This window comes from Oratosquilla oratoria, chromosome 33, assembly GCF_046742065.1.
Source record: "Oratosquilla oratoria isolate Oo_2021 chromosome 33, ASM4674206v1, whole genome shotgun sequence".
Classification (NCBI taxonomy): Eukaryota; Metazoa; Arthropoda; class Malacostraca; order Stomatopoda; family Squillidae; genus Oratosquilla; species Oratosquilla oratoria.
Window position 1 is genome coordinate 38,331,524 of NC_134809.1, and position 15,189 is coordinate 38,346,712.

General features: G+C 36.2%; 1 protein-coding gene across 18 annotated transcripts in view; it reads left to right on the forward strand.

Annotated features, from left to right (window-relative positions):
- The window catches only part of LOC143017846 (dystrobrevin beta-like), a 436,897-nt gene that overhangs the window by 182,515 nt on the left and 239,193 nt on the right, over nt 1–15,189 (forward strand). For all 18 annotated transcript variants that reach the window (XR_012965709.1, XM_076172805.1, XM_076172802.1 and 15 more), the window contains one exon: nt 8,947–9,077. Coding sequence is in view for 17 of the 18 variants with exons in the window: in XM_076172805.1 (XP_076028920.1) it covers nt 8,947–9,077 (131 nt within the window). In the remaining variant the exon portion in view is untranslated. The remainder of the gene's footprint in view (nt 1–8,946; nt 9,078–15,189) is intronic.

Consider the following 15,189-nt stretch of genomic DNA (forward strand, 5'->3'; position numbering starts at 1 on the left):
CGCACTAGTTTGCGAAGCGCAAATACTTACGCGCTAGGAGACTCCCTTGCGAAGTTGGGCGTTACGCGGTAGTATGTGAAGAGATCGTGGAGAGGATGGATGTTGAATATAACTTGCCATCAACATAAGCACATGCTATACCGATTTCCTGTTTTCTTGGAAGCTATTTTCTCACCCGAATGACAACTTAAGAAAAAGAAAAAAAGAATTGGTCCTCCTATCATTTTTGGCTTTGGCTTCCTCTAAGAGCTTTCGTGTTGTTATGTCTTAATTTTTTCCGAGCGTGCCAATCAGTTTCTTTGTAAGTATCTGTCCTCAGTAAGGGTAACTATACACATGGTTCCTGTAACACTGTATATTATACAATATGTTTACATCATGGCGTTCTAAAATGTGCGCAAAAACATCAACAAAACAAAAGCAAAAGGCGCATATCACCATTAACCTAAACATTGTTTTAATCTGAATACACCACATATTCCTCCCCTCTTATTTTTTTGATTTACACAAAATAAGAAACATTACATTGATTCAACTAATCTCTTACTAGGTTTCACTGACCTATTTGACCTTCTCAATAGTGGCTCAGTAGGAACATAAGGTTCATTAATAGATTAGTCAATATCATTACTAGGAAGAACTTCAGTGGCACCTGCAGGTTATGAAATGTATCACTCTTAACACAACAGTCATTTACAGTTTCACTGTTTCCAACATTACTGCTAGTATTTGGTTTTTAATAAATGAATTTTCAATTTGACAATTAAACAGAGAAGATGCAGAAACTGGTGATTTTTAATTTTCAATAGTATTATACCTAGCTTTCAATTGATCACAATGTCTACGCCAAATTAAATTTCCACTTTTGGTGAACACTTTTACAACATAATTTCTGGCACCTGTAACCTCAATAATGCCTGGTAACCAAGGTTCACCTCTAAAATAGTTTTTTGCAAAAACTGCTTGCCCAACTTCAAATCTGCTTTCTACACAATCAAGAGCATTCTTCTTATTAACTAGCATGTTCTCTTCCTCCTTTGTTTTAGATGTTTTACATATGTCCAGAGGAGATTTAACTTTTCTGTGAAAAATAATTTCTGCAGGGCTTTCTTTTGTACCTGAATGAATGGGTTTCCTGCCGTTATACAGAAACCTACTAACTCTTGTGTTAATTGATCCACTGTAATATTTTAGCATTCCCTGTTTAAAACTTTTAACATATCTCTCAGCTAATCCATTGGATGCTGGGTAAAATGGAGTTGGATTGATAAGTTTTAATCCATTTCTTTCATAAAACTCTTTGATATCAGTAGAAACAAAATAAGCAGCATTATCAGAAACAATGACATCAGGGACACCAACATTAGCAAAGCTTCTCTTTAACAACAATTCCATAGTATTAGCAATTGTCATGCTTGAAGTATACTGAACATCAATAAACTTAGAATAAGAATCTATTAAGATAAAAAGAAATACTTATTTTCTATTAAAAAATAATCATTTTACTAGCAAAATTCCACATTAATTTGCTTGAAGAAGCTTGATTATTTCTAACACTACATTCCTTACAACTTTTTGTAATCTCTTTAATATCATCAGAAAGGCTGGGCCACCAAATGTTTTCTCTAGCTTCAACTAACTTTCATTGCCACAATTCCATTATGACTGGAATGCAGTAGCTCTAAAACTTTAGCTCTTATGGCAGACGGAACAATAACTCTATTTTTAAATAGAACAACACCATTATGAATGGATAAATGATTTTTAACATTAGAGTATTCTCTACAAACATCTGAATTTCTGAATCCATCCAAATTTTACAAGAGAAATTAATTTACTCAGTACAGGATCTTCTTTTGTCATTTTCTGCACAGTTTCAAAAGAAAAGTTAAAAACATTAAAATTTTCTTTGCGTTTCACATATTCTGCTGGTGTACCTGAATTGATACAATCATCAATATGTAACCTACTCAAAGCATCAGCAACTACATTGTTTTTACCACTTTTATGAACAAGATCATAGCTATATTGTGACAACAAAACAGACCACCTGATTAATCTTGCATTTGAATTTATTGGAATTGCTTTGTTTTTTTCAAACAATCCAAGCAGTGGTTTATGATCAGTTCTCAACTCAAAATTCCTACCAAATAGATAGTATTGAAACTTTGTGACACCAAACACTAATGCTAGCCCTTCCCGGTCATTCTGTGAATAATCTTTCTCAGCAGAAGAAAGCTTTTTACTAGCAAATGCAATAAGTTTTTCAACATTATTTTCAACCAACCTACACCTACTGGAGAAGCATCACATTCTAGAATCAGTTTTGACATTCCAGTAAAGCATGATAAAACATTAGATTTACATGCTTCTTTAATGACATTATAAGCTACTTGGCACTGTTTTGACCACACAAACTTGACATTGTTTTTTTGTTAAATCATAGAGTGGTGACAAAATTTCAGAAAACTTATGGATAAATCTACTATAGTGGGTGACTAATCCAAGAAATGACTGTAGCTCATGCAAGTTTTTGGGTACAGGAGCATCCCGGATAGCTTTAACCTTATTTGGTGATGGAGATAAGCTTTCTCCAGAAATCACATAGGCATCAACTATATCCTGTGTGGATACATGGGCTTCAAACAAAGCCAAGTAGACATCAAAAGGGAGTTCTTCAGAGTTAAACGGTCCAATCTTGATTGAAGATGCCATCGTTAACCCTGGTCTAGCTTCTTGACTAGAAAACTTTCAGACATTTTAGGTAATCGTAAACCTTTCTCCTCTCAAATAGGAGAAAAACAAACAAACAAACAAACAAGTGATGTTCGGTGTTGTGTAACAGGAAGCAATATAAGCAAAGACACCTACACTCGGTGTGGTCACCTTTAGCATAGCCTACCCCGGCGTCATGATGCACGTACCGTAATTGAAGGAAGCTGTGGTACCCACACTAGGTGCGTTTACCATTTTTTTTTTTTTTTTTTTTTACCGGCAAAAAACACTTTTATCCTCGTCGCCATTGTTATCTCTTAGTTTTTTCGAGCGTGCCAATCAGTTTCTTTGTAAGTATCTGTCCTCAGTAAGGGTAACTATACACATGGTTCCTGTAACACTGTATATTATACACTGTCTATGTTTACATCATGGCGCTCTAAAACGCGCGCTAAAACATCAACAAAACAAAAGCAAAAGGCGCATATCACCATTAACCTAAATATTGTTTTAATCTGAATATACTACACGTGTCTTTGCTCGTTCCGCCTCAATAGCATCTTTCCTAATCCATTTTTCTCACTCTGTTCCCAACTTCCAAGACTTGCTCATCACTTCTTTCGCCATGGCTTGCGACTTGAAATTTATTTTCATTGGACGTGCGCAATTTCTCTTATTTGCCTCACGTATACATGCTATCAACTTGGTGTATTACATCCAAGTCTTTCCATAGAGTTGTCGATGGACTGTCCCTAATTGCATTTCTTGTTTTTGTCGTAACTTCCATAAGATGTTGTATTCGTCTTTGCATACAAAGAGTAGATACACTAAACTTGTCTACATCTCTGACAAGAGATTCTCTCTTTTATATGACCCTGACCATTCCTTCTTCTAGGCTGTCTCCTGTTGGTCCATGATCTCTTTAAAGATTACTCTATCTCTCCTATCCTCATATGTTGTTGGCCTGGTATTCCTTTTTTCCTCCAGGGTGTTAAGAATATTTCTTCTTTCGTTTGTCAAAGTTTCATTTTCCCTTCTTAATTTATCAATCTCTGTTTTCTGAGCCAGGTTTATTTCTTCTTCCTCAAATTTTTGCTCCAGATCGTACAATCTAGCCTCATGTGAGGAGATTAAATCTAGGTATTTTCAACTCTGTAATAATTTCACTTACCTCCATGGTAGAGTACCCAACTTGAGATTTTCTTCAAATTCATTCCCTGCACTACAGTGATTAATTTTTCAGTGGACTTACATTTTTGTGTGTGAAGCCGTCGAAATATTTCAAAATCAGTGTAAATACAGCAACAAAAGACAACATTTTGCGATATAAACAAACTAGAAATTAATTTTGATCTTTTGTTTCCCATCATGAGCGGCTTCGGAGATGAACCCCAATATTTTCCTTCCCGACTCTCTCCAAAAATTGAATCCAGCGATGTTTTACCTCTCCTGTGAACTTGGTCAGCTTTGTATTTCCCTTGGCTATTCAATTGGCAATTATTTTCACCTAGCTTTACCTGAGAGGCAAATCTAGGAGCCTTGCTTCGCGTCGCTCTCGTCACCGTCGCCGCGTCGTGACGGAAAATCACTATTTTCTCTCCCTGACTCTCTCCTCCTAAAACTGGAACCAGCAATATTTTGTCTCTACCGTACCCTTGAAATAGCTTTGCTTCCCCTTGTTCATTCAGTTGGTATTTCCATCTGACTTTGCCTATTGACGGGAAAACTGGGAGCGTCGCGTCGAGTCGCCGCCGCGGATTGCGCTAGTGAACTCATACCACTGTTCACACGAGTACCAATTCGTACGTGATATGACCAGTACACATAATTCACATACTCCGAACCACCGACATATGTACAGTGCAAGGATATAAACAAACACCAAGTGAACGAGTTATGGAAACAATGACTCGATTCACCGATTCAGTGAAAGGAGGTTCGCTTTGAACTTGATTCGCGAGACTTGCATCACTAGACTCGAGAATAGCGGCAAGAGAGAGGAGGCAGGGTGGATTGTGTGGACCTACATAGAAAAAGCCTTTAGCAAGGTCTATAGCAAATGTCAGCAGTAGAAATTGGAGTTGTAAGAGGTAAATTTTTGACTGAATTAAATATTTCAAGGACATATATGAGGAGAGTAATAAAGGATAAGATGTCAGGATTGCAAGTAGTAACTAGCAGCAACACAAAGGTTGGTAATAGCGCCTGTAACGTTTCTATGTAAACAACATTGACCTAGGTGACACGCTACACCAGTATGTTTATAGAAGCTGCAAAAGCCACAAGGAGAATGAGAGACGAGGATTATATATTGTAAAATTATCCAAACAGCATATATGACTGGAGCCAAGAATGGATATGGAAAAATAATTTAGATGTTAGTAATATAAAGTATTCGAAGCAATAAATCACGCAATAACATCACTGAATTGTTGAATGGAAGGAAAAACAATTACAAAGACAAAAGAAGATAAATGTTTCATTGTGTTAATAGATAACTGCCATTTGACAGATATATCAGTAATGATGTAAGGGAGACATGAATGCTGAAGAGCATAAAGGTGGCTTTTCACTTTATGGCTAAAGAGATGATGAAAAAATCAGATTCACCCTTAACTGGAGTATGCAGAGAAATTAGAAGTTACCAAAGTAATTCTTGATCTAGATAAACAATACAAGGAGAGACTTAAAACCTAGATTTGCCATTGTTCAAGGAACAAAAAGAATAAGGTAACTTCGTTTCAGTGTTTCACTAAAGGAGGCGCTCTCGGTTTGGGGTGGGAGGATGCCACTAGGGCCCTCACATGGGGGTGGGGGGCATATGCCCTGGGGTGGCACAATTAGGAGGGGGTCACCAATTCTAGGCTGGACATGCCACCCCAAGGCTAACAAAATAAATATATTACAAAAAAGGTCAGAGTCCTGAATATTTTTCTGTAATATATGAATTTTGTGTTAGAATCAACAGAATATGAAATATTTTCCCCTTATCCTTTATATATATATATATATATATATATATTTTTTTTTTTTTTTTATTTTTTTTTTTTTGCAAACCAGTAAGGTTTGGTGGAGATGGGAAGTTGTGGTGGGGGGAATGGTGGGCATTACTAAGAACTTTGCCCCAGGGTGGCACTTAGGCATTTAAGGGCTCTGGGTGCCACAAGGTTATGGGCTCAAACTGAGTAACAAATGTCTTAAGTATGTAAAGAAATATAGTTTTCCATACAAATGTGTAAACTTCTGGAACTGCCTAGATCAGGGATGGGTAACATTTTTAAGCCTGCATGTCAAAATCAGCCAATCTTTGATGCAAAATTGTTCTTATGGACCAACTGAAATTACTAGGAACGTATCATCTGGGGTACTGGCTGCATTTTATTGTGACAAAGTAGCATGCAGTTACTTTAGGGTCTATATGGGGCGCCCCTATGGACCAGAGCCACACATCAATTTTGTCTATGATAGAGAAGGTCTCTGTTCACAGAGAATGATGACACTTTTATCATACTGCGACTTTCCTTCCATTATGCTGTCCCCCAACCTCTTGTCCTGTACCATTTCTATGAATCTTCATTTCCTTTTTTCGCCTACCCTATGGTGGGGGATAGAATACTGCCACCAAGTATTCCCTCTTGAATCGTAAAGAGGCGATAAAAACGGGACGTGGATTAGGACTAGGCATCCTTCTCCATGTAGCCCCACAGGGGATATTCCTAAAAAAAAAAAGTAAAGGCATAAGAAGGTCTAGGAGTTTTTCAACCAGTACCCTAAGGTCTAGGTCTTTTAATGTGCGTGGATGTAGTACAGATGAGATTAAAAGGGAAGAGATAGGCTGTATGTTTGTGAGAAGAAAGATGGATGTTTTGGCTTTGAGTGAAACTAAGTTGAAAGGGAGGGGCGAGTGTAAGTTTGAGAGTGTAGTTGAGAGGTTCAAAGAGTGAAGAGAGGACAAGAGAGAGAAGGGGTGGCTATACTAGTAAGTGAGGAGATAGGTAAACGTGTAGTGGAGTGGAAGGAGGTTTCTTCAAGGATAATGTGGATGAAGGTGAAACTGGGAAAGGAAATGTGGGTCTTTGTAAGTGGATAGGGGCCTGGTAGTGAGAAGCGTGTAGAAGAAAGGGAGGCTTTTAGGATAGATTTAAATAAGTACATAGAGAGATTAGGGAGAAACATCAATGTAGTAGTATTGGGAGACCTTAATGCTAGGGTAGGAAATGAACCAATTGACGGAGTGGTTGGGAAATGTGGAGTCCCAGGAAAGAATTGTAGTGGAGAGTTGATGGTGGAGATGTGTCTAGAAAGAGAATTGAAGATAGCAAATACAGTGTTTAAGAAGAACGTCAAGCATAAGTACACATGGGAGAGGATGGTGGATGGAAGGGTGGTAGATAGGGCATTGATGAACCATGTAATGGTAGATAGGAGTATAGTAGGAAGAGTTAAGGATGTACATGTTCTAAGGGGAGAGAGTGGGGGAATATTGGATCACTTTATGGTGGAAGGTAAGTTGAGACTGGAGGATAGATGGAGAAAGAGTGAAAGGACAGAAGGTGCTTAGAGTGAACTGCTTAAGTGAGAGAGAAAAGGAGTACAAGAAATTTTAACATCAGTGAAAAAGTAAACAATAATTCTTTATTTCACATAGTTTTAACTGAAATCTATCTTTATGGCAAATATGATGGACAACAGGTTTCACCAAGTATTGATATTGTAATATTCTTAATGCAGTCACAGGAAATGAGGTAATCACATTGGATGACTAGATCCTTTTGTGGAGAGACATTTGTATTTTGTTTAGATTTAGAAAAAAAAAAACTTCAATACCTCTAAGCTTACAGTCTTATAATTTACTATACTCCTTTCCTATTTATTCTATCATATGCCTTCTTCAGATCCATATAATACAGGAATAATCTTCCCTTTCTCATGTTGTCTCACAGAATGTATTGTAGAGAATATCTGATCTACACAACCCATTCCTTTTCTGAAGATTACACTTTTCTTCTCTATGCAAGTGGTTACTGGAGGTGACTGTGGTGTAATCAGTAATCACACCTATAATATATTGGTATTCAATTAGATAATCTTATTTGTTCTCTTGTTAGGGTTAGATTTGGTACTGCACAGGCTCTGTATTGTTTTGATCATGTCATTGATTGGTCATTGTTGTGATTGTTTTCCGGTGAAGCCAAAGTAGGCTTGCACTCTAATTATACTTTGAAATTATTACCCATCGCCTTTTATTACAACACTATCCCAGCAAGTGGGAGGTCCTGGGCTTGATTCCCAGGCAATGCCAGCTTTTCAGTGACACTTCCTATCCAATTAGGCACAGTAAATAGGATCCCATAGCAGTACACACTCCTGGACTGGTCTTCAGCAGGGATGAGGGGGACATGTGCAAGTGGTCACTGGAGGCAACCATGGTGTAATTGGTTAGCATACCCAGCAAGTGGGAGGTACTGGGTTCAGTTATTCCTCGGTAGTGCCAGCTTTTGAGTGATGCTCCTTATTGAACACTGTCCAATCACCTTTGTTATTATCCTCTGCATTTTTTCTGATTTACACTTTACAATGGAGGGTCAAAATGAGTTTGCTACCTTTTCCTTCATATACTTGCACTGTTCATACTGTCAACCAGTTCCTTGGTACTTTCCTTCGCACAAGGTACAGTACACCATTAGGTTAAAATACCCTTTCTAGCCACTCACTAACATACCTCAATTTAAATAGTTTTATTCACATCATCCAGTCCTGCCTTTTTTCCACATTCTAATTTTGCCACTACAATGTGTACTTTTTATTTTATTTATTTATTTATTTTTATTCTTATTTGTTTATTTTTTGTCTCTCCCTCTACTCGGATTCAAATTCCCAATGTTGACATCTCAGCTTCCCTATCCTCTCTCATATTTAGCAGTTCTTTGAAATATATTCCAATATTCTGCAATCAATTCCTCATTTAACTGCCTAATCATACTTTATGTCCTTTGCTACCTCACCTCATTTACTTACTCCTAATATATATATATTCTTATTCTCTTAAAAATTCACCTTGCCACTTTTGCACTTGCATTACCCCCTTTCTCACTTCCTTCTTTCATCTAATAAATTCCTGTCTACTATTGTTTTACTTGCCAGCCATGAGCTGAAACATTTCTACATGTTGGACTTTAATTTCTGCATTGTTTACTATTAGTTATTTACTTATTCATTTTCATCCAACAGGTTTCCCGTCTTGAGACACTTATATCTTCTCTTTATCATGCTCTCAATAAGCGCCTTCCAGCTGGACAACACATCATGATAGACTTCTCTACATCAGTGTTACTAAACTGGCTTCTTTCTGCCTATGATGTGTAAGTTGGTATTAGCATTTGGTGCCTGAACATAATTTAACTTTATTATTGATTTTATGTATGATATTTCTTTCATACATTCTTAATGGTCTTAATGTTACCATAAGTAGTACCTTTTTTTTTTTAATGCAAGTTTGTCACTTTAGCAGTAGGAAATATGCAGATGCAGAAATATGTAGAATACACATATATGAAGGTGTAAAGGTCAGAGATGTGGATGTTACAAGAGTATCAAAGATAATGTTAAACCAAAAAACAGTGATTAAGCTTTTACATATCTTAGACATACAGTTTGCCAAATACTTCAACACTCAGAAAATTCAGTCTGCTTTACTGTAGAATTATTGAGAAAATAGTAAGTGTTGTCCAATAATCCCATTGCCCTTGAATTTGAGCCTAAGTATGAGACATTGATTGCAGTCTACAGTTTATCCATACCTACTATTTCCTCCAAGACACTTCCTTAGAGCAGTCTTGAGTTAATCAAGTCAAGGCATCTGTAAAAACTCATATATTGTCCTTGATTTGGGTAATCTGCCTGCACCATAGGTGTATGTAAAATAAGATCAATCATATAAATGCTGTTTATCTTGACAACTTTAGAAAATCTATTTGTTAAGATATCTTGTATTTGAAATAGTATCAGCTTTGAAAATGTATATATATCAATCAATCAATCAATTGTTGGCTCAAGTTTTACTTTATGGAAAATCCACAGCTGCACAGTGACTGGTAATGGTCCTGAGAACCTCCCACAAAGAGAAAAAAAATTTGGACTGTTGTCCAAGTTGTATCAGTGTGGGACTATTTCCCTGTCACTGGCTGAAAGTTGTAGGGAGTGGAAAGGAGTCACAGATTGTCAGTTCTGCATGTCTGAAAAAATGTAATAAATAGAGCTGAAGTTGATAGATCTTGGGCTCAGTCTGAAGACCAAGTGTCAACCCCTCAGGGCTCTAACTCCTGATGGAGGTAAGGGGCTTTGATGGTTTTTTGGAAATAGACAGTATTTCTGTCCATCTTGCAGGACCAACATATCTAGGTACCCGTCATCATTGGTCTCTGAATTCATATACAAATATAGATTGTTCATTGAATGAAAGAAAGGAAAATAGGAATAGTTTGCTTATTGTAATCTCACCAAAGAACTGGCTTTCATATCTTTGCTTGCTTGATACACCATGATTAGATTAATGTGTGTTTAATATGTAGGTGCACTGTGCATGTTGAGGAATAGAAATTTTGATGAAATGCACTTATGATTTGTAACATCTAAATGTTTTTATTTTATTAATAAGAATTCTATGAATCATATAAAAACATGGTGATGTTTTAATTATAATGTATAGTGATACTTAAATATATATATATGCTCATGTAGTACTCATAGAAATGTAGGGGCTATGATTACAGTTTAGAGTTCCAAATTTTTTTGTCAAGTTGTGTTCTTAATATATATGAGGGTTGAATCTACAACTGAACTGAGCTGGTACAACTTAAAATTCTGCTTTCCACTTTCCATCTTACTCTGTATCTACCTAATCGTAGTGTACAGGAAAGGAGCAATGCTCATTGGGTTCTGTCTCCTACTCTCAAATTTATCATGCAATTATAGTATTTAGATTTGAATTCATGTATTGGTCCAGCTTAGACTATATCACCTTCTTACTCAGCTATTCTGAGTATTTGTGCATTTATATGAAAATTTTTATTTCTTCATATCCTTTAGACATGGAGTCTTCCTTAATTTGTTTTCATGACCTCTTAATGCCCACCTATCCTTAATTAAGAGATCTCTTCTGTCAGTGTAATCTATCCCCTTTAGTGACCTGAATACAATAATAATATCACTCCTTTCTCTTCAATCTTTCTAAGTTGGAAGACTTAATGCTTTTAGTCTTTCCTCATATGGTTTATCTGCCAGGCCAGGGACGTTTGGTTGCTGCTCTTTGTATTCTCTTGATCTTACTTATACCTCACTCTGTGTGAGGACCATACCACTAACATATATTCTAGTCTTGGATGGATCAGGGTTTCAATAAGTTTTTTAATCATTTCTTTATCCATATAGTGAAAAGCCATTTTATTGCATCAGTCCATATGTCTTTCCCACAATTCTGCTGATAAGTCTGTCAAATGACAGGTTGTCTTTTACCAAGTCTCCAGTGGTAATTGTTATTGGGAATCATAGTGTTTACCTTAGTTCTGGAAACTTTCCCTCAAAGTGTTATTTTCTTCAATTCAGGAGCCTTTCCTGAAACTTTGAACCATGCCTATTGTAACTTTAAATACGATACGATTAAACTCCCCTCCTCTTTACTTGTCAAATCTATGCAATGATTTTGGATTGATAAATCGGGAAACTTTGAGAAATTACTTAAAGTGAATGTTAACCTGTGGCTTTTTGAGCTCTTTTCGAACTTGTAAGAGTCCCGTCGAATACGGTTCACTATTGTTGGGTCAGAGATCAGACTACCCAGAGCTCTGGTTCCAGACGGACCTCTTTTGAAACCTTCTTGGCAAGGGACCTTACTTACCGGTACTTAAAAAAGAACTGGCTGAGTTAAAGTGTGAAAATGAGATGTTGAAAAATAATTATAACACTAATAGTGAGACCATAAAGAAAGAGATAATTGATCAGATAAAAGGAATGACTGTAAAAACGGGAAAACGAGAGGATGAATTACAACAACTCAAGAATGATTAGGAGAAAGACAATAAAGATAAGGTAATTTTCAAAGAAATTATTCATCAACAAATGCAGGAAAAGTCCAAAGATGCAGTCATTAAGGTAAAGAAAAAAATCTAGTAAGAGATACAGTAGACAAAAAAAAAAAGTGTATAGTAGTATATGGTCTAAAGGAAAAACATAACCTAAATTGGTCCCTGAGAGATAAAGAAGAGAAAGAATTGGCATATATGTATACAGTATATATATATATATATAATATATATATATATATATATATATATATATATATATATCACATATTTCCGACAGTTCTCCCCGGACTCGAACCCAAGAGTTGTACGTTAGTAATTCTATGCTTCTAACAACCATGCTATCGAGGCTATAAAATCCTTCAACCCCTGGGTTAATCTGCACCCGCAGGATTTGAGTCGACTGCTAACTGCCGTCCTAATCTCAATTTCAAGAAGGACCAAGCCGACCTATAGGTAGTGGTGAAGCAGGAACGTATCCTTGATGGACTTTCGTCGTTGTAATACCTGAATAGAATCGCCAATGACGACGATGTCAATCACATAATTTCCGACAGTTGTCCCCGGACTCGAACCTAAGACTTGTACGTTAGCAAGTCTATGCTTCTACCAACCACGCAATCGAGGCTATAAAACCCTTCAACCTCGGGGTTAATCTGCACCCGCAGGATTTGAGTCGACTGCTAACTGCCGTCCTAATCTCAATTTCACGAAGGACCAAGCCGACCTATAGGTAGTGGTGAAGCAGGAACATATCCTTGATGGACTTTCGTCACTGTAATACCTGAATAGAATCGCCAATGACGACGATGTCAATCACATGATTTCTGACAGTTGTCCACGGACTCGAACCCAGGACTTGTACGTTAGCAAGTCTATACCTCTACCAACCATGCTATCGAAGCTATAAAATCCTACAATCTCAGGGTTAATATATATATATATATATATATATATATATATATATATATATTAGCCAATTACCCGCGCGTTGCTGCGAGTTCGTGAATAATCCCTAATTTAACCATTCCGTACCTAACTTTAACCCTTAACCCTAACCAAAATATTTTTCTTAATGAAATATAGCTTTAAACACTCCCCCTCCCAGATGTGCGCCCCCCTACCCGAAGGTTGGGAAACCCTAGTTTGAAAATACATGCATACACAAACACAAATATCCTGTGCACATTCTTTTGCGTGCGTGTATTTACCTAGTTGTACCTAGTTGTATTTTACGGGAAGGGGAGCTATGCTCGTGGGGTCCCGTCTTCATATCTCATTTTATCTAAACTATTTTTAAATTCATGTACTGTATTGTTTTTGCACACACCACTTTCTCATCTAACTTGTTCCAACTGTCTATTACTCTGTGAGGAAAGCTGTTCTTTTTCAAATCTCTTCTATAGCTGTCTTTTTTTTATTTTCTTTCCGTGTCCTCTTGTATTTCTGTCATCCCATTTTATCAGATTCTCTCTATCAGTAATTTCTATGCCTTTCATGATTCTGTAAATAGCTATCAAATCTCCTCTCTCTCTTCTTTGCTCTAGTGTCTGTAGTTCAAGTTTTTCTAGTCTCTCTTCATATGATAGTTTTGAGAGTGTTGGTGCCAATTTTGTAATTGCTCTTTGTATTCTTTCAAGTTTTTTTTATACATTTTTTTGCACTTGGTGACCATATCGTTGCTGCATATTCCAATCTTGGTCTTATCAGGGTGATTAGGATTTTCTTCACCATTTCTTCATCCAGGTATGTAAATGCAACTTTGATTGTTCTTATTAAATTATAAGTTTCTCAAAAAATCTTATTTATATGTTTCTCAGGTGACATATTATTCATAACAATGACTCCCAGGTCCTTCTCATTTTCTACTTTTTTTATTCCTTCTTCTCCCAATTTATATGCTCCTGTTATTCTGTTTTTGCTTTTTCCAAATTCCATTATACTACACTTTTTTGTATTGAACTCCATCTCCCACTTCCTACTCCATTCCTGTACTTTATTTAGATCTCTCTGTAGTGATTCACAATCTTCTTCAGTTTTCACTCTTTTCAGTAGTTTTGCATCATCTGCAAAGAAGCTCATATAGCTTTCAATTCCTTCATCCATATCATTAATATATATAGCAAACATTATTGGGGCCAGAACTGTTCCCTGCGGAACACCGCTTATTACTTCATCCCATTTTGAGTGCTGGTTTCTTATCACTACTCTCATTTTTCTTTCTTGCAAAAAGTCTTCCATCCAATTTAGTAGTTTGCCCTGTATTCCTCCTTCAGTTTCTAATTTCTTAAGCAACTTCTTATGTGGTACTTTGTCAAAAGCTTTCTTTAGGTCTAGAAATGCACAATCAGCCCATCCATCTCTTTCTTGTATTATATCTATTAGCCTTGAATAGAAACATATTAAATTGGTGACGCATGATCGTCCTTGTCTGAATCCAAATTGCCTTGGATTTAACACTTTGTTTTTTTCTAAATATTTTACCCATCTACTTTTGATAATTCTTTCACAAATTTTTGCTATTGTACTTGTTAGAGAGACTGGTCTATAGTTGGTAGGTTCTTCTTTATTTCCTCCTTTATATATAGGTACTATATTTGCTTTTTTCCAATCTTCTGGAACTTTTCCTTCTTTCAAGGAACTATTTAGTATGCTATGTATTTTGTCTGCCAGTTCATTCCTGCATTCTTTCAGTATCCAGTTTGCTATTTCATCTGGTCCATGCAATTTTCTGACATCAAGATTACTCAAGTGTGTTAATATTTCATTCTTTGTTACTTCTATTTCTTCCATAGGGGGGACTTTCTCTTTCCATTCGTTCTCTTCAGGTTGTATGTTCTCCCTTGTAAACACTGATTTAAAATGTTTGTTCATAATTTCCGCCATTTCCATTTCCTCAGTGTATTCAACTCCCTCTTGTCTTAATTTCTCCAAGTCTTGTTTGTTTTTCAGTTTATTGTTTACAAATCTGTAGAATAGTTTTGGTTGATCTTTACACTTTTCTATGATATCTTTTTCATATTTTCTCTTTTCCTCTCTGCACATTTGTACATATTCATTTCTATAACAGGTATATATTTTCCATTTTTCAGGTCTTCTGTCTTTTTTCCATCTGGTCCAGGCTGTGTCTCTTTTGTCTTTTAACTCCCTACAACTTTTGTTGTACCAGCATTTTACATATTCTTTTTCTTGTTTTTGTCTTGGGACATACTTTTCCACTCCTTTTTTGTAAATTTTTTGTAAAAATATTCCATTTCTCTTCTACTGTTGTTTCTTCTTTGTATATTTCTTCCCATTTTTCCTTTTGAAAGAATTCTCTTATTTTATCAAAGTTTGTTTTTTCATACATCATTCTTCCTTTTCTATATTGTTCATTTCTTTTCATATATTTTTC